Source organism: Entelurus aequoreus, linkage group LG17, assembly GCF_033978785.1.
Source record: "Entelurus aequoreus isolate RoL-2023_Sb linkage group LG17, RoL_Eaeq_v1.1, whole genome shotgun sequence".
NCBI classification, from domain to species: domain Eukaryota; kingdom Metazoa; phylum Chordata; class Actinopteri; order Syngnathiformes; family Syngnathidae; genus Entelurus; species Entelurus aequoreus.
The window spans coordinates 3,323,919-3,347,516 of NC_084747.1; the positions used below are offsets into that span (position 1 = coordinate 3,323,919).

General features: G+C 38.6%; 1 protein-coding gene across 2 annotated transcripts in view; it reads left to right on the plus strand.

The window, feature by feature from the left end:
* LOC133632152 (metal transporter CNNM4) overlaps positions 1-23,598 on the plus strand; it is a 115,479-nt gene that overhangs the window by 41,294 nt on the left and 50,587 nt on the right. For both annotated transcript variants that reach the window (XM_062024420.1, XM_062024421.1), the window contains exons 2-3: positions 14,092-14,235; positions 14,326-14,460. In XM_062024420.1, the coding sequence (XP_061880404.1) occupies positions 14,092-14,235; positions 14,326-14,460 (279 nt within the window). The remainder of the gene's footprint in view (positions 1-14,091; positions 14,236-14,325; positions 14,461-23,598) is intronic.

A 23,598-nucleotide genomic window follows, 5' to 3' on the forward strand; every position in this document is an offset into this window, starting at 1 on the left:
ATTTTTTCTCTAAAATTGTCTTTCTGAAAGTTATAAGAAGCAAAGTAAAAAAAATAATGAATTTATTTAAACAAGTGAAGACCAAGTCTTTAAAATATTTTCTTGGATTTTCAAATTCTATTTGAGTTTTGTCTCTCTTAGAATTAAAAATGTCGGGGAAAGCGAGACCAGCTTGCTAGTAAATAAATAAAATTTAAAAAATAGAGGCAGCTCACTGATAAGTGCTGCTATTTGAGCTATTTTTAGAACAGGCCAGCGGGCTACTCATCTGGTCCTTACGGGCTACCTGGTGCCCGCGGGCACCGCGTTGGTGACCCCTGATATAGAGTAACACAAAAACAGCCTGTCTCTGTGATCACTATAGGTGAATAGCCATGCCTTGAGGCGTTTTTTCCGGTCCATTATTTTTGCTGCTTGTGTGACATCACAATGACTGAGCTACGTCATTTCGTGTGATGTCCCACAGGGCATTTCTTGTGGGATGGGATTCGTTCCCAGGGATTCGAATAAAGAGCCAACTCTTTTTCCTTACTATAGTGGTCTCGATAACGGGAACCGGTTCTCAAAAAGGGATTCCGGTCCATGGGATCGGTTCTTTTCTTATCAAACGGTTCTTTTCTTAGCGAACAACCGGGAGAACCGGTTTCGAACATCATCCCTAAAAATGAGTGACTTTGGGGTTTTACTGACTGTAAATGCTTTATTTATTTATTGCTGCAGTGTTTGTTGAGCTAAACCGCAAAGCTGGGTGTAGTGTTAATTGCCAGCTGGCGGTAGTTGGACAAACTCATTTTGTATACAGGTGGCGTCTTAACGAATTAGAATATCTTTGAAAAGTTTATTTCTGCAGTTCAACTCGAAAAAAGTGGACATCGGGGGCGGTACCTCTGGATTGGCAGACCGGGGTGGTGGTTCTTCTCTTTAAGAAGGGGAACCGGAGGGTGTGTTCTAACTATCGTGGGATCACACTCCTCAGCCTTCCCGGTAAGGTCTATTCAGGTGTGCTGGAGAGGAGGCTACGCCGGATAGTCGAACCTCGGATTCAGGAGGAACAGTGTGGTTTTCGTCCTGGTCGTGGAACTGTGGACCAGCTCTATACTCTCGTCAGGGTCCTTGAGGGTGCATGGGAGTTTGCCCAACCAGTCTACATGTGCTTTGTGGACTTGGAGAAGGCATTCAACCGTGTCCCTCGGGAAGTCCTGTGGGGAGTGCTCAGAGAGTATGGGGTATCGGACTGTTTGATTGTGGCGGTCCGCTCCCTGTATGATCAGTGCCAGAGTTTGGTCCGCATGGCCGGCAGTAAGTCGGACACGTTTCCAGTGAGAGTTGGACTCCGCCAAGGCTGCCCTTTGTCACCCATTCTGTTCATAACTTTTATGGACAGAATTTCTAGGCGCAGTCAAGGCGTTGAGGGGATCTGGTTTGGTGGCTGCAGGATTAGGTCTCTGCTTTTTTGCAGATGATGTGGTCCTGATGGCTTCATTTGGCCAGGATCTTCAGCTCTCGCTGGATCGGTTCGCAGCCGAGTGTGAAGCGACTGGGATGAGAATCAGCACCTCCAAGTCCGAATCCATGGTTCTCGCCCGGAAAAGGGTGGAGTGCCATCTCCGGGTTGCGGAGGAGACCCTGCCCCAAGTGGAGGAGTTCAAGTACATCGGAGTCTTGTTCACGAGTGAGGGAAGAGTGGATGGTGAGATCGACAGGCGGATCGGTGCGGCGTCTTCAGTAATGCGGACGCTGTATCGATCCGTTGTGGTGAAGAAGGAGCTGAGCCGGAAGGCAAAGCTCTCAATTTACTGCTCGATCTACGTTCCCATCCTCACCTATGGTCATGAGCTTTGGGTTATGACCGAAAGGACAAGATCACGGGTACAAGCGGCCGAAATGAGTTTCCTCCGCCGGGTGGCGGGTCTCTCCCTTAGAGATAGGGTGAGAAGCTCTGCCATCCGGGGGGAGCTCAAAGTAAAGCCGCTGCTCCTCCACATGGAGAGGAGCCAGATGAGGTGGTTCGGGCATCTGGTCAGGATGCCACCCGAACGCCTCCCTAGGGAGGTGTTTAGGGCACGTCCGACCGGTAGGAGGCCACGGGGAAGACCCAGGACACGTTGGGAAGACTATGTCTCCCGGCTGGCCTGGGAACGCCTCGGGATCCCCCGGGAGGAGCTGGACCAAGTGGCTGGGGAGAGGGAAGTCTGGGCTTCCCTGCTTAAGCTGCTGCCCCCGCGACCCGACCTCGGATAAGCGGAAGAAGATGGATGGATGGATGGAACTTGAAAAAAGTGAATCTCTTGTGTTCTATGGATTAACTACAAAGTGAAATATTTCAAGAATGTGTTGATTTTTCCTATAAATTTATAATATTAACTCGCCAAATTGTGTGTCTCATATAGAGTTTGAAAAATTACCCAAAAAACTGAAATATTGTAAACTGCTGGTTTGTGCTCTAATCAGCAAATCAACTCTCAAAACTTCCTGAGCCTTTAATTGGTCTGAATGTAACTCATAAAAATATACTTTTGCACCATTGTTTACCTTTTTCAGATGCGTCTGCATTACAAGGTTTGGGCGACGTTTGAATGTGAACGATTCCGGTTCCGATTGTGATTACTGGTTTCGATTCCGGATTCTGATTCTTAAACAGACAGGAGTCCTCATAAGAGGTTGCTTGGTTTTAATGGGTTATTTTTTGGAAATGTCCCCTTTATTGAATAGACAAAAGTGGCCACTTTAAAATAAACAAGACAGAAAATATAAAAAATACAAGTTACTTACCTAACCTAACCAGGAACAATATCCACAGACCGCTCGTTCTGACTGATAAAAATAGCTCAAACAACAATGAGACTATTATAGAATAGTCTCTGGTTTATTTATATCCTGTACTTACTTGTTCTCTTCTCTGCCGTGTTTTGGTGTTCATGTTATTGCAAGTTTGTGTGAAGTGCTTACCTTGAAAACCTCATGAAAAACATTTCAATGTGTTGGACTGTCTGATGCTGATATTTGGGTTGACCCACCGTATCAGCAGCAACACTTGTATCATTCGTTTGCTGCCTCAGTGTTGGTACCAAAGAGACCTAATTTATTGTTTTACTTCCCTGATTCTGACTGGTTTGAGCACAAACTCTCATCGTCCGCCACATCATTTAATGTGGCCCGCAAAAGCCTGGAAATAATGTGTGTCAATAAGGCATTTCATCTTTCTTGAGTAATATACCGTAATTTCCGGACTACAAGCCGCTACTTTTTCCCCTCGTTCTGGTCCCTGCGGCTTATACAAGGGTGCGGCTTATATACGGCCTGTTCTTCTCCGACACCGACGAAGAGGATTTCGGTGGTTTTAGTACGCAGGAGGAAGACGATGACACAATGACTAAAGACTGACTTTTCATATAGCGGTAGGCTGGTTATTTTGATAACGTACAGGCGAGCACTTTGTATTACTTTGCAGCGTTGTATTATTTGTACTCTGCACGAATGCTGTTCGCCATGTCAAAGATGTGAAAGTTTGATTGAATGATTGAAAGATTTATTGTTAATAAATGGGACGCTTTGCGTTCCCAAACAGTCATCTCTGTCCCGACAATCCCCTCCGTGGTAGCAGGAACCCCTATATACTACGCTAATTACACATCAAAACCCTGCGGCTTATAGTCGGGTGCGGCTTATATATGGAGCAATCTGTATTTCCCCCTAAATTTAGCTGGTGCGGCTTATAGTCAGGTGCGGCTTATAGTCCGGAAATTACGGTAACAATTTTATACATGCAATTGCAGTTCTTAACTCGATATTATTTGATACACCAAGCTATTCCAAGCTTTGTGTTGCCATCTTCAAATTAAATTACACACTAGCCCAGGGGTCGGCAACCCAAAATGTTGAAAGAGCCATTTTGGTCCAAAAAAAAAAAAAAAAAATCTGTTTGGAGCCGCAAAAAATGAAAAGCCTTCTATAAGCATACTTGCCAACCTTGAGACCTCCAATATCGGGAGGTGGGGGGGCGTGTTTGGGGCGGGGGGCGTGTTTAAGAGGAGAGTATATTTACAGATAGAATTCACCAAATCAAGTATTTCACGTATATATATAATATATATATATATATATATATATATATATATGTATGAAATACTTGACTTTCAGTGAATTCTAGCTTTATTTTTTTTATTTTATTATACATATAAATAAAAGACATACTTGAATTTCAGTGTTCTGCAGGCTATCCGGTAGGTGGCAGTATTGTCCTGTTTAAGAGTGTCACAACATTGCTGTTTACGGCAGACGAACTGCTTTACGGTAGACTCAACGTGACTGCTGTTGTTGTGTGTTGTTACCGCGCTGGGAGGACGTTAAGTAAACTGCCTAACAATAAACCCACAGAAGAAACCAAGAACTCCCTCTGCTTGTTGTGCACTCTACTCTCTAAAAGCCGTAGATGTTATGACGTCATTGGGCAGGCAAGCTGCTGGGAAAGCGGACGTGAGAACAGGCTGTCCCCACTCAGGTCCGCACTGAGCTGGAGGGGGCGTGGCCTCCAGCTCCGGCTGAATACCGGGAGTTTGTCGGGAGAAGGGAGGTTGTCGGGAGAGGCGCTGAATACCGGGATTCTCCCGCTAAAAACGGGAGGGTTGTGTATAATGAAGTCAACACATGATGTACGTGTCTGTATTAGTTATATTAGCCTACTAGCAAAATGACTTTAAAAGTCTTATACAAGTGTTATAATGACGACAACACATGATTTAAGTGTCTATATTAGCCTACTTTTATTTTTACAACATTGGAAAACATTAGTAAACCTTCTCAGAGGGTGAGATAACTCCTCTAAGTGACTGTCTTGGAATGGCCAAAAGTATAGATGTGTGTGTCCAAGTTAAAGGAAATGGCGGACTGTCTTCTTCTAATGAATTTATTGCAATCTATGCAAGCTGGGTAACGTTTGCTGTGGTCTGGATCAACATTGCACACGAAAAACTGTCATAAATGCAGCCAATATTACACACAGATAATACGTCATGAGAAATGCAGATATAAATGAAATACACAGAGGATGTAGGAAATTAAATGAGCTCAAATATACCTACATGCAATATGTACATAAAGCCAGCCTAAATAGCATGTTAGCATCGATTAGCTTGCAGTCACGCAGTGACAAAATATGCTTGAGAAGCACTCCAACAAGTCAATAACAACAACAAAGCTCACCTTGGTGCATTCACGCACAGTATAAAATGTTTGGTGGACAAAACGAGACGAAGAAGGGGCGGCATAAAATACGTACACTACCGTTCAAAAGTTTGGGGTCACATTGAAATGTCCTTATTTTTGAAGGTGTCGTAGAATTTCTGACCTTTTGACCTATATTTCTTGTCTTTTAAGAATGTCCGCTCATTTTCAATTCTCTTGTATTTTGTGCCATTGAATGGACCAGTTGTGGGACAAAAGTGAATATTAAGTCGTGCCAACCTGTCTACAGAATGTGTTGACTGTCTAAAGGATTCGAGTTGTTATGGAACAGATAGGGAAAACAACAAGACATTGACGCATTTAGATAACAAACAATGACGCACAAGAGACACATAAAAAATGGCAGAAGACCGGAACTCGACAGTGATTTTGGCTTGTATGTGTCTTGTTTGCTCCGGAGTAACATGTGGTCTGTCTGCACGGCCAACTTAATTCAACCTGCACTTCTGATAATGGGTAAATAAATTTGTTGTACTAAACTACTTTTGTTGCCTGTTTAAGCTTCGGACAATCCACTACAAAGGAAAAGCACTGTACTTTTCAATGAAGATAACTTGAAACTAGTCTTAACTTGAAAGAAATACACTCTATACCAGGGGTGGGCAATTAATTTTTACCGGGGGCCGCATGAGCAACCCGAGCACTGCTGGAGGGCCACATCGACAATATTTCAATTAAATTTTGCTCAATATTATTTTTGATATACCGTAAGATAAATAGTAATACTAATAATAATAATAATAATTAATAATAATAATTTCATTTAACCTAAATTAACTTTATACAAAAGCAGATTGCTTTTGATGGTTTTATTTTTAACACTGTCTTACACAACCCTTCCTGATGCATAATACAATGCAAAAATGTCCATTTCTGTCACTTTATCCTGCATCCTCTTTAAAAGTCCAACATTTTTCCTCGTCAGATTTGGACAACCATCTGTTGTCACACCTGCCAGCTTGTCCCATTTGAGTCCTAACATGTCCAAACACGCATTTACCTATGTGAACAAGTCATTACCTGTGGTTGTCTCTTTAATTGACTGCATGGCTGCCAGCTACTCCGTGATTTGAAAGTCTGCAGTTATCCCACGTAAGAAGATGAGCAGCTGGGCGGTGTCACGTACATCGCAGCTCTCATCCAAAGCCAGCGAAAAACAGTCAAAGTCGGCCGTTCTGTTCTTCAGCTGAAGCTCCAAGTTTCCAGCGATGGTCTCAACCCGCCTCGTTACAGTGCGTCGGGAGAGTGACACGTTCTCAAATGCGCCCCTCTTCTCCGGGCATATCGGCGCAACAGAGTCCAATAAGCACTCCTTAATAAACTCTTCGCCAGAAAACGCCTTACTTTTTCTGGCGATTTTGTGAGAAATGGCGAAACTTGTCCTGATGGCTGCATCTCTGGGGGTGTGAAATATGGCAAAAAGTCCTTTTTGGGTTTGCAGTTTTACCATCAACGCATCAGCCTCCCTTGCGCTCTTCATCAGACAGATTACGGTATTGCACACTCGACATAAATACTTTTTTAAATGTATTTTGTAATTTATGATGGGCCTCACGCGGGCCGGACAGGAACTCACAAAGGGCCGGATGTGGCCCGCGGCCCGCAGAATGCCCAGGTCTGCTCTATACATTGCTAATGTGGTAAATGACTATTCTAGCTGCAAATGTCTGCTTTTTGGTGCAATATCTACATAGGTGTATAGAGGCCCATTTCCAGCAACTATCACTCCAGTGTTCTAATGGTACAATTAGAGATGTCCGATAATATCGGCCTGCCGATATTATCGGCCGATATATGCGTTAAAATGTAATATCGGAAATTATCGGTATCGTTTTTTTTATTATCGGTATCTTTTTTTATTTTTATTTTTTAATTAAATCCACATAAAAAACGCAAGATACACTTACAATTAGTGCACCAACCCAAAAAACCTCCCTCCCCCATTCACACTCATTCACACAAAAGGGTTGTTTCTTTCTGTTATTAATATTCTGCTTCCTACATTATATATCAATATATATCAATACAGTCTGCAAGGGATACAGTCCGTAAGCACACATGATTGTGCGTGCTGCTGCTCCACTAATAGGACTAACCTTTAACAGTTAATTTTACTCATTTTCATTCATTACTAGTTAGAGTGTCCGCCCTGAGATCGGTAGGTTGGAGTTCAAATCCCAGCCGAGTCATACCAAAGACTATGAAAATGGGACCCATAACCTCCCTGCTTGGCACTCAGCGCCAAAGGGTTGGAGTTGGGGGTTAAATCACCAAAATGATTCCCGGGCGCGGCGCCGCTGCTGCTCACTGCTCCCCAAGGGGATGGGACAAATGCAGAGGACAAATTTCACCATCTAGTGTGTGTGTGACAATCATTGGTACTTTAATCTTAATCTTTCTATGTAACTGTTTTTATATTGTTGTACTTTCTTTTTTATTCAAGAAAATGTTTTTAATTTATTTATCTTATTTTACTAATTTTTTTAAAAAGTACCTTATTTTCACCATACCTGGTTGTCCAAATTAGGCATAATAATGTGTTAATTCCACGACTGCATATATCGGTTGATATCGGTATCGGTAATTAAAAAGTTGGACAATATCGGATATCGGCAAAAAGCCATTATCGGACATCCCTAGGTACAATGTGTTTGCTCATTGGCTCATAAGGCGAATTGATGATTAGAAAACCCTTGTGCAATCATGTTCACACATCTGAAAACACTTTAGCTCGTTACAGAAGCTACAAAACGGACCTTCCTTTGAGCAGATTGAGTTTCTGGAGCATCACATTTGTGGGCTCAATTAAACGCTCAAAATGGCCAGAAAAAGAGAACTTTCATCTGAAACTCGACCGTCTATTCTTGTTCTTAGAAATGAAGGCTATTCCACTAAATTGTTTGGGTGACCCCAAACTTTTGAACGGTAGTGTTGAAGAAAGTTATACATGTAAACAAACTACGCTGAGTTCAAGGACCGCCGAAATGAGGACAAAACGGCGCTCGCCAAATACTCTCATCAGTGAATCATGTTTAATATAAACAGTGGGATTTCTAACAATTATGCTAGGTTCACACCAACGGCGCTTTGACGGCGCTTTAAAGCGGCATGCAAAGCGGCGTTAAAGCGTAACAAAGCCTGATTAAAGCGTGAGGGTCGTAATGGATGGTGGGGAAGCTTGTAGTGAAGCGGGACATGCGGCGAGTTCGCCAAAATTTTTTAAACGGTTTAAAAAAATTCGGCGCTCTGTCAAGAATGGAATAAAGCGCCGAGAGCGTATCAAAGCGTGGCAAAGCTCAGCAAAGCTTGACTCAAAGCGTAGGAAAGCTTAACAGATCTTGGTTGAAAGCGCGGACCCCCGTCTACAACTACAAATAGGAAGTGACTGTGATATTGACTAGTGCAGGGGTCACCAACCTTTTTGAAAGTAAGAGCTACTTCTTGGGTAGTGATTAATGCGAAGGGCTACCAGTTTGATACACACTTCAATAAATTGCCAGAAATAGCCAATTTGCTCAATCTACCTTTAACTCTATGTTATTATTAATAATTAATGATATTTACACTCAATTGAACGGTTTAAAAGAGAAGAAAACACGAAAAAAATGACAATTACATTTTGAAACATAGTTTATCTTCAATTTCGACTCTTTAAAATTCAAAATTCAACCGAAAAAAAGAAGAGAAAAACTTAAAAAAAGAATTTGTGGAACATCATTAGTAATTTTTCCTGATTAAGATTAATTTTAAAATTTTGATGACATGTTTTAAATAGGTTAAAATCCAATCTACACTTTGTTAGAATATATAACAAATTGGACCAAGCTATATTTCTAACAAAGACAAATCATTATTTCTTCTAGATTTTCCAGAACAACATTTTTAAAATAAATTTAAAAATACCTTGAAATAAGATTTAAATTTGATTCTACAGATTTTCTAGATTTGCCATAATAATTTTTTTGAATTTTAATCATAATAAGTTTGAAGAAATATTTCACAAATATTCTTCGTCGAAAAAACAGAAGCTAAAATGAAGAATTACATTAAAATGTATTTGTTATTCTTTACAATAAAAAAAATAAATGTACTGTAAAAATCCTAAAATAATTTTTAAGGTTGTATTTTTTCTCTAAAATTGTCTTTCTGAAAGTTATAAGAAGCAAAGTAAAAAAAATAATGAATTTATTTAAACAAGTGAAGACCAAGTCTTTAAAATATTTTCTTGGATTTTCAAATTCTATTTGAGTTTTGTCTCTCTTAGAATTAAAAATGTCGGGGAAAGCGAGACCAGCTTGCTAGTAAATAAATAAAATTTAAAAAATAGAGGCAGCTCACTGATAAGTGTTGCTATTTGAGCTATTTTTAGAACAGGCCGGCGGGCTACTCATCTGGTCCTTACGGGCTACCTGGTGCCCGCGGGCACCGTGTTGGTGACCCCTGGACTAGTGACATTGAAACTTTATGTAAAACCAACACAGGATTACAAATCCATTCTCTTTTGCATCATTGCCTTTTTTATACGATGATCTTTGTTTCTGTACTTCTGTTAGTTTGCTGTTTGATGTTACACTTTGACATTACTGTCTATCATTTTTTTGTATGAAAACGTAAACAAAAACGGTTCTTAACTTTCTACTTTGTGGACAATGTTGATCCACTCTCTTGTATCATCTCATACAACATAATGTATCATATGAAGCCCACATTATGTAACCTGAACGGTGAACGGTGATACTATTTGTGCTTTTTTGTTTGGTCAAGTTTGTTGCTTGCTGTACATGTTGATAACATCTTCCTTAATAATAAAGAGAATATGTTACGTTGAAAAGAAATGCCTTTTATTATTGTCAACTAGCATAAGAAATGAAAGATAGAAAATTATTAAGATGACAAAGAAATGAAGATATAAAACATAATAAATAATAAACATAATATAACGGGAAAAAAAGAGAAATTGAAAAAATAAATGAATATAAAAAATGTGTGGAAAACAGTATACTGAGTTTTTCACATTTTTTTTACTTATTTGTTTATCATATTTCTCTTGTTTTATTACATTATGTGTTTTATCCTGTATATAATAAAACAAAAAGAGAAATCAAATAAATAGATAAATCCAAAAAAATGTGGGGAAAACAGTATATTGAGTTTTTCAAATTTTTTTTACTTATTTGTTTATCATATTTCTCTTTTTTATTACATTATGTGTTTTATCCTGTATATAATAAAACAAAAAGAGAAATCAAATAAATAGATAAATCCAAAAAAATGTGGGGAAAACTTAGTATGCTGAGTTTTTCAAATTTTTTTTACTTATTTGTTTATCATATTTCTCTTTTTTATTATATTGTGTGTGCGCACGCAATTTATTCATCAAATTCACAAAATAATAATCACAGCATCTTCCAAATTGCACATAATTACACAACAATATCACATTTCAAAGTCATTATTACAAATTCACGTTCATAATGTTCATGACACATTCATTCCAATGCACAACAGAGCTCGATAATCGTGTCAGAGCCCGATTTAAAGCGTCAGGATCGCATCAAAGCATAATAAAGTTCAATAAAGCGTATCAAAGCGTGATTTAAAGCGTATCAAAGCGGCATCAAATCGTGAGGGACGGTAATTCGTCCCCCCAAAGCGGCAACTAATTCGTATCAGAGCGTATCAAAGCATAACATTACTTCGGAGATCGGGATATTCGTGGAAAAATGGACAAAAATGACGGCGCTTTGCTCGCCGCTTTAAAGCGCGGCAAGCGCCGGTTGGTGTGAACCAGGCATTAGGGAGGATTGTGTCATGTTGTCCTCCTACAGAAACCCTATTAAAACAATATATTCCCCCCCCCCCCATCTTTTTCTATTTTCATACATTTTTGAAAAAGCTCCATAGAGCCAGTAGGGCGGCCCTAGAGAGCCGCAGGTTGCAGACCTCTGCACTAGCCAAACTACAAAAAAACTGTCATTTTGACTTTTTATTATTATAGAGGTTTATTTGAAATAGGGACAGATACAAAAACATAGACATCTGAGACAGTTATCCGATGCATGCATCACAGTGTTTGTAGCCAAAGCTCATTTACAACACTTGTCCCCGACAACAACATCAACACAGATCCAACATCATTAAAATAGGACAATAAAAAATAGAACGAGTTGATAATAATGATAATAGTAGTAACACAGACAAAGTGCAAACTAGATAAAAGCCAATAATAATAATAATAACACAGACAAAGTGCAGACTAGATAAAAACCAATTACCGTATTTCCTTGAATAGCCGCAGGGGCGTTAATTAATTTAAAACCTCCTGTCACACCTGCGTTTACCGGAAACCGGCGGGATGGCCGTGCATGCGGTAATTATTTTAAAACCTCTTCTCACTCCGGCGTTTACCAAAAGGAATCTATAAAATTTAGGCGTGCGCTTTATGAGTGTGATGTAAGCATACCATCACGAAAACCACATTTAATTAAAAAAAAACGTTATTATGGTCTTACCTGTACTTATAAATGGAGTCCATTTGCAGCTCCTTCTGACCAAAAGCATCGATAACTTGTTTATAGAAGTCTTCCTTGTTTTCTTTCTTCAGTTTTAAAAGTCTCTGTTTCAATGGAGATATTCCTTTAATTATTACCTCCTGCTTCCATTGAAAGTCCAGTTTAGAAAACTGTTTTATTTTAGATACCGGTATGTAATCCTCCTTGTTAAAAGTTCAGGCAGAGGAAAAAAAAAAAATCTCTTGCTGCGTGTGTTCACTTCTTCTGCAGTACCGGAAGTCGCAAGAAGGATCACTAGCACGGCAGCGCCCTCTACCACCAGGAGGCGGGACTCATTTAATGACTTATACAGTATTTGACACACGCAGCTACGGTATATTAATAAAACATAGCTGCTTACTGTTCTCTTTAGCATACTGTACCGGTATTCAATAGCTTGGACCTTAAATCCTACTGAAAAGCTCTTTATCTTTTTTCCTTTGTGCGATTGCAAACTACTGAAAGCAGCTTCCTCCATTTTGAAAATGAGGACAGATGCGTCACTCGTGACGTAACGAATTTGACCCGGTGGAAGTTCTAGCCATATGCTAAATATTTTGCGAAACGAGTTTGACCCGGCGAAAATTATAGACATGCGATAATAAAATTAATATTTTGCGAAACGAATTTGATCCAGCTTCAATAATAAACCGGCGATAAGGCCAAGCATGCGTTAAGTATTTTGAGAAACGAGTTTGACCCGGCAGTAATTGTAGACGTGCGAATACTATATTCCCTGCGCCAATTCAAGGAAATACGGTAGTAAAAATGAGTAAAAACTAAACATGGGAACACGATTGTTGCTCAACTAGCCATCATTTTGTTTGTTTTTTGAAAGTGACAAGTGCAGGGATACTTTTCAAAGAGTTCCATAGTTGTGGTCCTTTTATTGAAAAGGCAGTCTGGGCAAAAGATGTTCTACGGAATGGAACACAACAGTTGCCTTTTGACACTGCTTGGGTGGTAGATCTGGTACCACTTTGCAGTCTTGTAATTGCCTTGCACAGCAATTGGGGAGCAGAGTTATACAAGCCTTTAAAAACCAGTTTGACTGTGTGTAACAGAATAAAATTGGTAAAACTTCAAATATTGTATTTGGTTAAAATTTGGCAATGATGATATCGTATACTCTTCTTGTCTAGGACTTTCAAGGTGCGGTTATAAAGACACTCTTTGATTGATTGAGACTTTTATTAGTAGGTTGCACAGTGAAGTACATATTCCGTACAATTGACCACTAAATGGTAACACCCGAATAAGTTTTTCAACTTGTTTAAGTCGGGGTCCACTTAAATTGATTCATGATACAGATATATACTATCATATATACTATCATCATAATACAGTCATCACACAAGATAATCACATTGAATTATTTACATTATTTACAATCAGGGGTGTGGAGGGGGAGTGGGGGGGGTATGGACATCAAGTAGTGGACATAGAGAGAGAGAGAGAGAGAGAGAGAGAGAGAGATCAGAAGGCATAAGAAAAAGAAAAAGTATCTGCATTTGATTGTTTACATTTGATTATTAGCAATCGGGGAGGGTGTTAGTTTAGGGTTGTAGCTGCCTGGAGGTGAACTTTTATTGCGGTTTTGAAGGAGGATAGAGATGCCCTTTCTTTTATACCTGTTGGGAGCGCATTCCACATTGATGTGGCATAGAAAGAGAATCAATCAATGGTCTTGATTGATGACTGGTGTGCCTGGGACTACGTGGTTAAGCCATACGATATGTGTGACACAATCATCTGATTCCAGAATTTCCATCAGTTTTTTGGGTAAACAATGATACTGATCCAATGACGAGGCAATTGTGTAATGATTAGTGCCTCCAGGAAAAAGAAAAGGAACACAGAAAATAAAGGAAACCGTGTCAGACCTGTTTGGACAGGTCGTGGCAGACGTGGTCCATGGTGAAAATGAGTTTGACACCCCTGGGTTAGTGGAACAAGGCGTGTCAAATACAGGGCACTCTCCAATTTCCACACCATATAGCCTCAAGTGTTTTATATTTGTCAAGCACCCGCCTTGCAAAGTTAAGCCAAACTTTTCAGTGCTACTGAACATGATCGTTATTGTCCCGAGACCTGCTGCTTCTTCTATACAGGCACTGTTTATTCCCTCTTACTTCCGGTCCGGCATCGAAACTAAGAACCGAAACCTGACTCGGCGCTGATTAGTGACCTCGGCAGTTATTTGATTGTGTAGACACCGCACCCGGCGACCACATTTGGAATTGGAGCATTAACGGTCTTCAGTTAATTGCATTTGTGTGTTTCTTTCCCCATCCAGGGAAGTCCCACTTGGCCATCGTGCAGAAGGTGAACAACGAGGGCGACGGGGATCCTTTCTACGAGGTGCTGGGCTTAGTCACGCTGGAGGACGTGATCGAGGAGATCATCAAATCAGAGATCCTGGATGAGTCGGACCAATACAGTGAGTGCACAATCCAAACCCCCCCAGGTTTGTGTGGCCCCTGAGCTGTCACGATGATGCCGTCTGTCCATCACTGTTTCCGCTGCTCAGCTGACAATCGTACGAGGAAGAAGGTGGCTCCCAACAAGAACAAGAGGGACTTCTCGGCTTTCAAGCACGAGAGCGAATCCAAGGTCAAGGTCTCCCCGCAGCTGCTGCTGGCCGCCCATCGCTTCCTGGCTACAGGTGGGAAATACAGTATATGTATGATGTGTATGTAGGCTTTCTTCCTACACGGAGGAATTTGATTGATTGAGACTTTTATTAGTAGGTTGCACAGTGAAGTACATATTCCGTACAATTGACCACTAAATGGTAACACCCCAATAAGTTTTTCAACTTGTTTAAGTCGGGGTCCACTTAAATTGATTCATGATACAGATATATACTATCATATATACCAGGGGTCAGCAACCTTTTTGAAAGCAAGAGCTACTTCTTGGGTAGTGATTAATGCGAAGGGCTACCAGTTTGATACACACTTCAATAAATTGCCAGAAATAGCCCATTTGCTCAATTTACCTTTAACTCGATGTTATTATTAATAATTAATGATATTTACACTTAATTGAACGGTTTTAAAGAGGAGAAAACACGAAAAGAATGACAATTAAATTTTGAAACATAGTTTATCTTCAATTTCGACTCTTTAAAATTCAAAATTCAACCGAAAAAAAGAAGAGAAAAACTTTAGAAAAGAATTTATGGAACATCATTAGTAATTTTTCCTGATTAAGATTAATTTTAGAATTTTGATGACATGTTTTAAATAGGTTAAAATCCAATCTACACTTTGTTAGAATATATAACAAATTGGACCAAGCTATATTTCTAACAAAGACAAATCATTATTTCTTCTAGATTTTCTAGAACAAAAATTTTAAAAGAAATTCAAAAGACCTTGAAATAAGATTTAAATTTGATTCTACATATTTTCTAGATTTGCCAGAATAATTTTTTTGAATTTTAATCATAATAAGTTTGAAGAAATATTTTACAAATATTCTTTGTCGAAAAAACAGAAGCTAAAATGAAGAAGTAAATTAAAATGTATTTATTATTCTTTACAATAAAAAAAATAAATGTACTTGAACATTGATTTAAATTGTCAGGAAAGAAGAGGAAGGAATTCAAAAGGTAAAAATGTATATGTGTTTAAAAATCCTAAAATAATTTTTAAGGTTGTATTTTTTCTCTAAAATTGTCTTTCTGAAAGTTATAAGAAGCAAAGTAAAAAAAATAATGAATTTATTTAAACAAGTGAAGACGAAGTCTTTAAAATATTTTCTTGGATTTTCAAATTCTATTTGAGTTTTGTCTCTCTTAGAATTGAAAATGTCGGGCAAAGCAAGACCAGCTTGCTAGTAAATAAATAAAATTTAAAAAATAGAGGCAGTGCTGCTATTTGAGCTATTTTTGGAACAGACCGGCGGGCTACTCATCTGGTCCTTACGGGCTACCTGGTGCCCGCGGGCACTGCGTTGGTGACCCCTGATATATACTATCATCATAATACAGTCATCACACAAGATAATCACATTGAATTATTTACATTATTTACAATCAGGGGTGTGGGGGGGTAGGATATGGACAGCAAGTAGTGGACATAGAGAGAGAGAGAGAGAGAGAGAAAGAGAGAGAGAGAGAGAGAGAGAGAGATCAGAAGGCATAAGAAAAAGAAAAAGTATCTGCATTTGATTGTTTACATTTGATTATTAGCAATCCGGGGAGGGTGTTAGTTTAGGGTTGTAGCTGCCTGGAGGTGAACTTTTATTGCGGTTTTGAAGGAGGATAGAGATGCCCTTTCTTTTATACCTGTTGGGAGCGCATTCCACATTGATGTGGCATAGAAAGAGACTGAGTTAAGACCTTTGTTAGTTCAGAATCTGGGTTTAACGTGGTTAGTGGAGCTCCCCCTGGTGTTGTGGTTATGGCGGTCATTTACGTTAAGGAAGTAGTTTGACATGTACTTCGGTATCAGGGAGGTGTAGTGGATTTTATAGACCAGGCTCAGTGCAAGTTGTTTAACTCTGTCCTCCACCTTGAGCCAGCCCACTTTAGAGAAGTGGGTAGGAGTGAGGTGGGATCTGGGGTGGAGGTCTAGAAGTAACCTGACTAGCTTGTTCTGAGATGTTTGGAGTTTAGATTTGAGGGTTTTGGAGGTGCTAGGGTACCAGGAGGTGCATGCGTAATGGAAAAAGGGTTGAACGAGAGTTCCCGCCAGAATCCTCAAGGTGCTTTTGTTGACCAGAGAGGAGATTCTGTAGAGAAATCTCGTTCGTTGGTTAACCTTTCTGATTACCTTGGTTGCCATTTGATCACAGGAAAGGTTAGCCTCTAGAATGGAACCTAGGTAGGTGACCTCATCTTTCCTGGTGATAACAATGTCATAAATAATACAAGAAAGACTAAATCTGACAATAGCTGACAATTATTCATTCAACAGCAGGTGCATGTATGCCAATGTCAACGTTGAGCAATTTTAAATTGTATTTATTGATCATTAATCATTCATTCATCTGCATCATTAATTTGTCAGTTTTTACCTGTATTTACTTTATTTTTTATGTATTTTTATCTATTTTTATGTATTTTTTTTCAACACTTATTTTTATTCTTTCAATTTTTTATTTAAGTCTCCATTCTTTCATCTCCCTATTATTAGATATCAAACGTGAAAGTTGAACCAACTATCAGTTATTGCTGAAACGTAGCGATAACTGGTATTATTAAATAAGATCTGCTTCTTTGCGCTCCCTTTCTTACGCTGCAAATAGTCAGTGTTCAAAAACAAGAAAAAAAAATACAAAAATGAGGGGTATTTTATTTGAACCAAGCAAAATGATCTGCCAGTGGAACAAGAAAATTTGGCTTGTCAAGACTTTCCAAAACAAGTAAAATGAGCTAACCTCAATGAACCCAAAAATACCTTAAAGGCCTACTGAAATGATTTTTTTTTATTTAAACGGGGATAGCAGATCTATTCTATGTGTCATACTTGATCATTTCGCGATATTGCCATATTTTTGCTGAAAGGATTTAGTATAGAACAACGACGATAAAGATTGCAACTTTTGGTATCTGATAAAAAAAAGGCTCGCCCCTACCGGAAGTAGCGTGACGTAGTCAGTTGAACATATACGCAAAGTTCCCTATTGTTTACAATGATGGCCGCATGAAGTGAGAGAGATTCGGACCGAGAAAGCGACAATTTCCCCATTAATTTGAGCGAGGATGAAAGATTTGTGGATGAGTAAAGTGCAAGTGAAGGACTAGTGGGGAGTTGAAGCTATTCAGATAGGGAAGATGCTGTGAGAGTGACCTGATATTCAGCTGGGAATGACTACAACAGTAAATAAACACAAGACATATATATACTCTATTAGCCACAACACAACCAGGCTTATATTTAACATGCCACAAATTAATCCTGCATAAAAACACCTGCGTGTTTGTTATGCTAGCTCCTAGCTCCTCTGCTAGCTCCTAGCTCCATAGAACACGCCAATACAATTCAAACACCTGATCAACACACACAATCACTCAGCCCAAAAGACCGTTCACCTAACCCAAGGTTCATAAAGCTTATATATTTAAACAAAGTTACGTACGTGACGCGCACATACGGTCAAGCGATCAAATGTTTAGCAGCCAAAGCTGCATACTCACAGTAGCACGTCTGCGTCTTTGTCATCCAAATCAAAGTAATCCTGGTAAGAGTCTGTGTTGTCCCAGTTCTCTACAGGCGTCTGTATCGAAGTCAAAAGTCCTCCTGGTTAGAGTCTCTGTTATCCGAGTTCTTCCATCTTGACTGCATCTTTCGGGAATGTAAACAAAGAAGCGCCGGCTGTGTTGTGTTGCTGCTGACTTCCTTCACAAAATAGACGCTTCGCACCGACAACTTTCTTCTTGCCTTGCTCAGCTTCTTCCTCCATAATGCAATGAACATAATTGCAACAGATTCACCAACACAGATGTCCAGAATACATCCAGAATGAGATGAAAACAGCTATTTCGTATTGGCTTCAATGTGGAAGCCATACCTGTCTTCTACTGGCTAGGTCGCGCGCATACGTCCTCCTCAGAGGCGTTTCGAACCGGAAGTTTAGCGGGAAATTTAAAATGTCACTTTATAAGTTAACCCGGCCGTATTGGCATGTGTTGCAATGTTAAGATTTCATCATTGATATATAAACTATCAGACTGCGTGGTCGCTAGTAGTGGCTTTCAGTAGGCCTTTAAAATAAGTATATTCTCACTAATAACAAGTGCACTTTTCTTGGTAGAGAAAACTAATATGAGACCTTTTTGCTCAATATGTTGAAAAATATTCTTAAATGAAGTAAATGCTAGTGCCATTATCTTGACATAATGATATGCGCTCGGCATTACATTTCTTGAAACCAGCAAACTTATACTAAAAACTAGTTAATTGTTCTTAATGGAAAGGCAACAAGGCAACATCTTGTTACTCTCGGGGTCTCCTAGCCGCTCAGGCAAATCATATGGTCTAAAAATGCATTTTTCCATTGATAACATGACATCATCGCGCCAAGTGCGTGCTCTTTCAGTCGATTAGTGCGCATATATACAGCCCGGCCCCCGGCCAACATTTTTAATTGTCATTTTGAAGAATTCATCTGAATGTGCGTGAACTATTTCTGTTCAAAATTGTTAGAAATGTTTAAATATTAAGTGTCAGTTTACTGTACTGTGCCAACTGTACTACTATATGAGTATGTCTTTTCTATTGTTTCATTGAAAATAAAACAGCAAAGTCCATTTGGCTGTCATCTGTTTTAATTATGAGACACAATTGTGTCAAAGTCATGATTTTTTTTTTTCCATGCTTGAAATAAGAAACGATGACTTTAAAAAAGTAGTTTTCTACTTGTGAGTGTTGATGACACAGCTTTGCAACAGTTGATATTCTAGTTTCAAGCATGTTTGACTCAATATAGCTCATCAAATCTCAGCAACAAGCTGTAATATCTTACTGACATCATTTAGGACCAAAACACTTAAAACAAGTAAAACACTCCCAACATAAAATCTGCTTAGTGAGAAGAATTATCTTATCAGACAGAAAATAAGCAAATATCACCCTTATTTGACATATTTCATCTTTTTGTAGTGTACTGACTGAATTGTGCAAGTAAACACTGTTCAGCATAATCAACATGAATAAAACAAGGACCAATATACCGTATTTACTGGACTATAAGGCGCACTGGGATATAAGCCGCACCCACCACATTTCAGAAGAAAAAAACTATTGTTCCATATATTAGGCGTACCGGACTATAAGCCGCAGATAAATATGTTGTGAATGAGTTATTTACACTGAAATACTCTGTAAAGGTCTATTAAATACCTTAGTTGTTTTCAAACGGTGTCTGTAACAAGGTAGAACATCGGCTGATCAAACAAAACAGAAGTCATTTTTTTCTTTTTTCTTTTTTCTTCATAAAGAAATACAATCATGTGTGCTTACGGACTGTATCCCTGCAGACTGTATTGAGCTATATTGATATATAATGTATATATTGTGTTTTTTATGTTGATTTAATTTAAAAAAAAAAAAGTATTTTTTTTTTTTTTTTTTTAAATTACATTTCTTGCGCGGCCCGGTACCAATCGGTCCACGGATCAATATTCTGCTTCCTACATTATATATCAATATATATCAATACAGTCTGCAAGGGATACAGTCCGTAAGCACACATGATTGTGCGTGCTGCTGCTCCACTAATAATACTAACCTTTAACAGTTAATGTTACTCATTTTCATTCATTACTAGTTTCTATGTAACTGTTTTTATATTGTTTTACTTTCTTTTTTATTCAAGAAAATGTTTTTAATTTAGTTATCTTATTTTATTTGATTCATTTTTTTAAAAAGTACCTTATCTTCACCATACCTGGTTGTCCAAATTAGGCATAATAATGTGTTAATTCCACGACTGCATATATCGGTTGATATCGGTATCGGTAATTAAAGAGTTGGGGAATATCGGATATCGGCAAAAAGCCATTATCGGACATCCCTAGTTGCTAATATACATGAATAGTCCTGAGAGTAGCGGGTTATAGTCTGGAATACAGTAGTCAAATGCAGGTACTCTTATGTACTGAGCCTCATTTTGGTTATGGTCCTTGGCGCAGGTTTGCGTCCCACCGAGTAACACCCGAGTTTATTTTACCTGCAAAATCTATTTCCATTGAAGGTTTCTGTCTGCCTGTCTGAGCACGCCACAATGCTCACGTGACGTAGCGTCGACATGTCTCAGCACGTTCTCTATTTACGTGTTGCGTTACTTCCGTGATGTTGTGTTGGTGCTTGATGACTGGCAAAGAATGTGAAAAGATGAAAGGGGCAGCAGGAATGGAAGAGTGGCCATGATTTAATACGTCAACCCGAATGAAAGAAGTGTGTTTGCCTTGGAAAGGTGATGGATTCCGTCCGTGTGTGCGTGTGCGTGTGTGTGTGTGTGTGTGTGTGTGTGTGTGTGTGTGTGTGTGTGTGTGTGTGTGTGTGTGTGTGTGTGTGTGTGTGTGTGTGTGTGTGTGTGTGTGTGTGTGTGTGTGTGTGTGTGTGTGTGTGTGTGTGTGTGTGTGTGTGTGTGTGTGTGTGTGTGCGTGTGTGTGTGCAAGGCAGACTGGTTCTTTGTTGGCAGCATGGGGTGTGGTCCAAGGAACTTGCAGCCCAGCCCAGCCCGTTGTCCTGCTGCCTTGAAGCGTGTTTGCGTTAGATAAGTTAGTCATTACGTGTTGCGGCACTCACAGGTTTCCAAGATTATGGCTTGAATGAATGGATCCATGACAATGCTGCGCAATTATTTTCTGTCCAGTTTTTTTTTCATGCCCCACCCGCCTGAGATACTATTGAGAACCTGAGAATATCTTTATTCTCTATATGCCAAAATAGGTCACTAGCAATTGATGTCTATATGCCAAAATAGGTAACTAGCAATTGATCTCTATATGCCAAAATAGGTCACTAGCATATTGATCTCTATATGCCAAAATAGGTCACTAGCATATTGATCTCTATATGCCAAAATAGGTCACTAGCAAATTAAACTCTCTATATGCCAAAATAGGTAACTAGCAATTGATCTCTATATACCAAAATAGGTAAAAACAATTGATCTCTATATGCCAAAATAGGTAACTAGCAATTGATCTCTATATGCCAAAATAGGTAACTAGCAATTGATCTCTATATGCCAAAATAGGTAACTAGCAATTGATCTCTATATGCCAAAATAGGTCACTAGCATATTGATCTCTATATGCCAAAATAGGTCACTAGCATATTGATCTCTATATGCCAAAATAGGTCACTAGCAAATTAAACTCTCTATATGCCAAAATAGGTAACTAGCAATTGATCTCTATATACCAAAATAGGTAAAAACAATTGATCTCTATATGCCAAAATAGGTAACTAGCAATTGATCTCTATATGCCAAAATAGGTAACTAGCAATTGATCTCTATATGCCAAAATAGGTAACTAGCAATTGATCTCTATATGCCAAAACAGGTAACTAGCCATTGATCTCCATATGCCAAAATAGGTAACTAGCAATTGATCTCTATATACCAAAATAGGTCACTAGCAATTGATCTCTATATGCCAAAATAGGTAACTAGCAATTTGATCTCTATATGCCAAAATAGGTAACTAGCAATTGATTTCTATATGCCAAAATAGGTCACTAGCAATTGATCTCTATATGCCAAAATAGGTAACTAGCAATTGATCTCTATATGCCAAAACAGGTAACTAGCCATTGATCTCCATATGCCAAAATAGGTAACTAGCAATTGATCTCTATATGCCAAAATAGGTAACTAGCAATTGATCTCTATATGCCAAAATAGGTAACTAGCAATTGATCTCTATATGCCAAAATAGGTAACTAGCAATTGATCTCTATATGCCAAAATAGGTAACTAGCAATTGATCTCTATATACCAAAATAGGTAACTAGCAATTGATCTCTATATGCCAAAATAGGTAACTAGCAATTTGATCTCTATATGCCAAAATAGGTCACTAGCAATTGATGTCTATATGCCAAAATAGGTAACTAGCAATTGATCTCTATATGCCAAAATAGGTCACTAGCATATTGATCTCTATATGCCAAAATAGGTCACTAGCATATTGATCTCTATATGCCAAAATAGGTCACTAGCAAATTAAACTCTCTATATGCCAAAATAGGTAACTAGCAATTGATCTCTATATACCAAAATAGGTAAAAACAATTGATCTCTATATGCCAAAATAGGTAACTAGCAATTGATCTCTATATGCCAAAATAGGTAACTAGCAATTGATCTCTATATGCCAAAATAGGTCACTAGCATATTGATCTCTATATGCCAAAATAGGTCACTAGCATATTGATCTCTATATGCCAAAATAGGTCACTAGCAAATTAAACTCTCTATATGCCAAAATAGGTAACTAGCAATTGATCTCTATATACCAAAATAGGTAAAAACAATTGATCTCTATATGCCAAAATAGGTAACTAGCAATTGATCTCTATATGCCAAAATAGGTAACTAGCAATTGATCTCTATATGCCAAAATAGGTAACTAGCAATTGATCTCTATATGCCAAAACAGGTAACTAGCCATTGATCTCCATATGCCAAAATAGGTAACTAGCAATTGATCTCTATATACCAAAATAGGTCACTAGCAATTGATCTCTATATGCCAAAATAGGTAACTAGCAATTTGATCTCTATATGCCAAAATAGGTAACTAGCAATTGATTTCTATATGCCAAAATAGGTCACTAGCAATTGATCTCTATATGCCAAAATAGGTAACTAGCAATTGATCTCTATATGCCAAAACAGGTAACTAGCCATTGATCTCCATATGCCAAAATAGGTAACTAGCAATTGATCTCTATATACCAAAATAGGTAACTAGCAATTGATCTCTATATGCCAAAATAGGTAACTAGCAATTGATCTCTATATGCCAAAATAGGTAACTAGCAATTGATCTCTATATACCAAAATAGGTAACTAGCAATTGATCTCTATATGCCAAAATAGGTAACTAGCAATTGATCTCTATATACCAAAATAGGTCACTAGCAATTGATCTCTATATGCCAAAATAGGTAACTAGCAATTTGATGTCTATATGCCAAAATAGGTCACTAGCAATTGATCAAATGAAGAGCTAATCTTACTTTTTTATACAGTGCATCCAGAAAGTATTCACAGCGCTTCACTTTTTCCAGATGATGTTACAGCCTCATTAGGGATTAAATTCATTTTTGTTTTC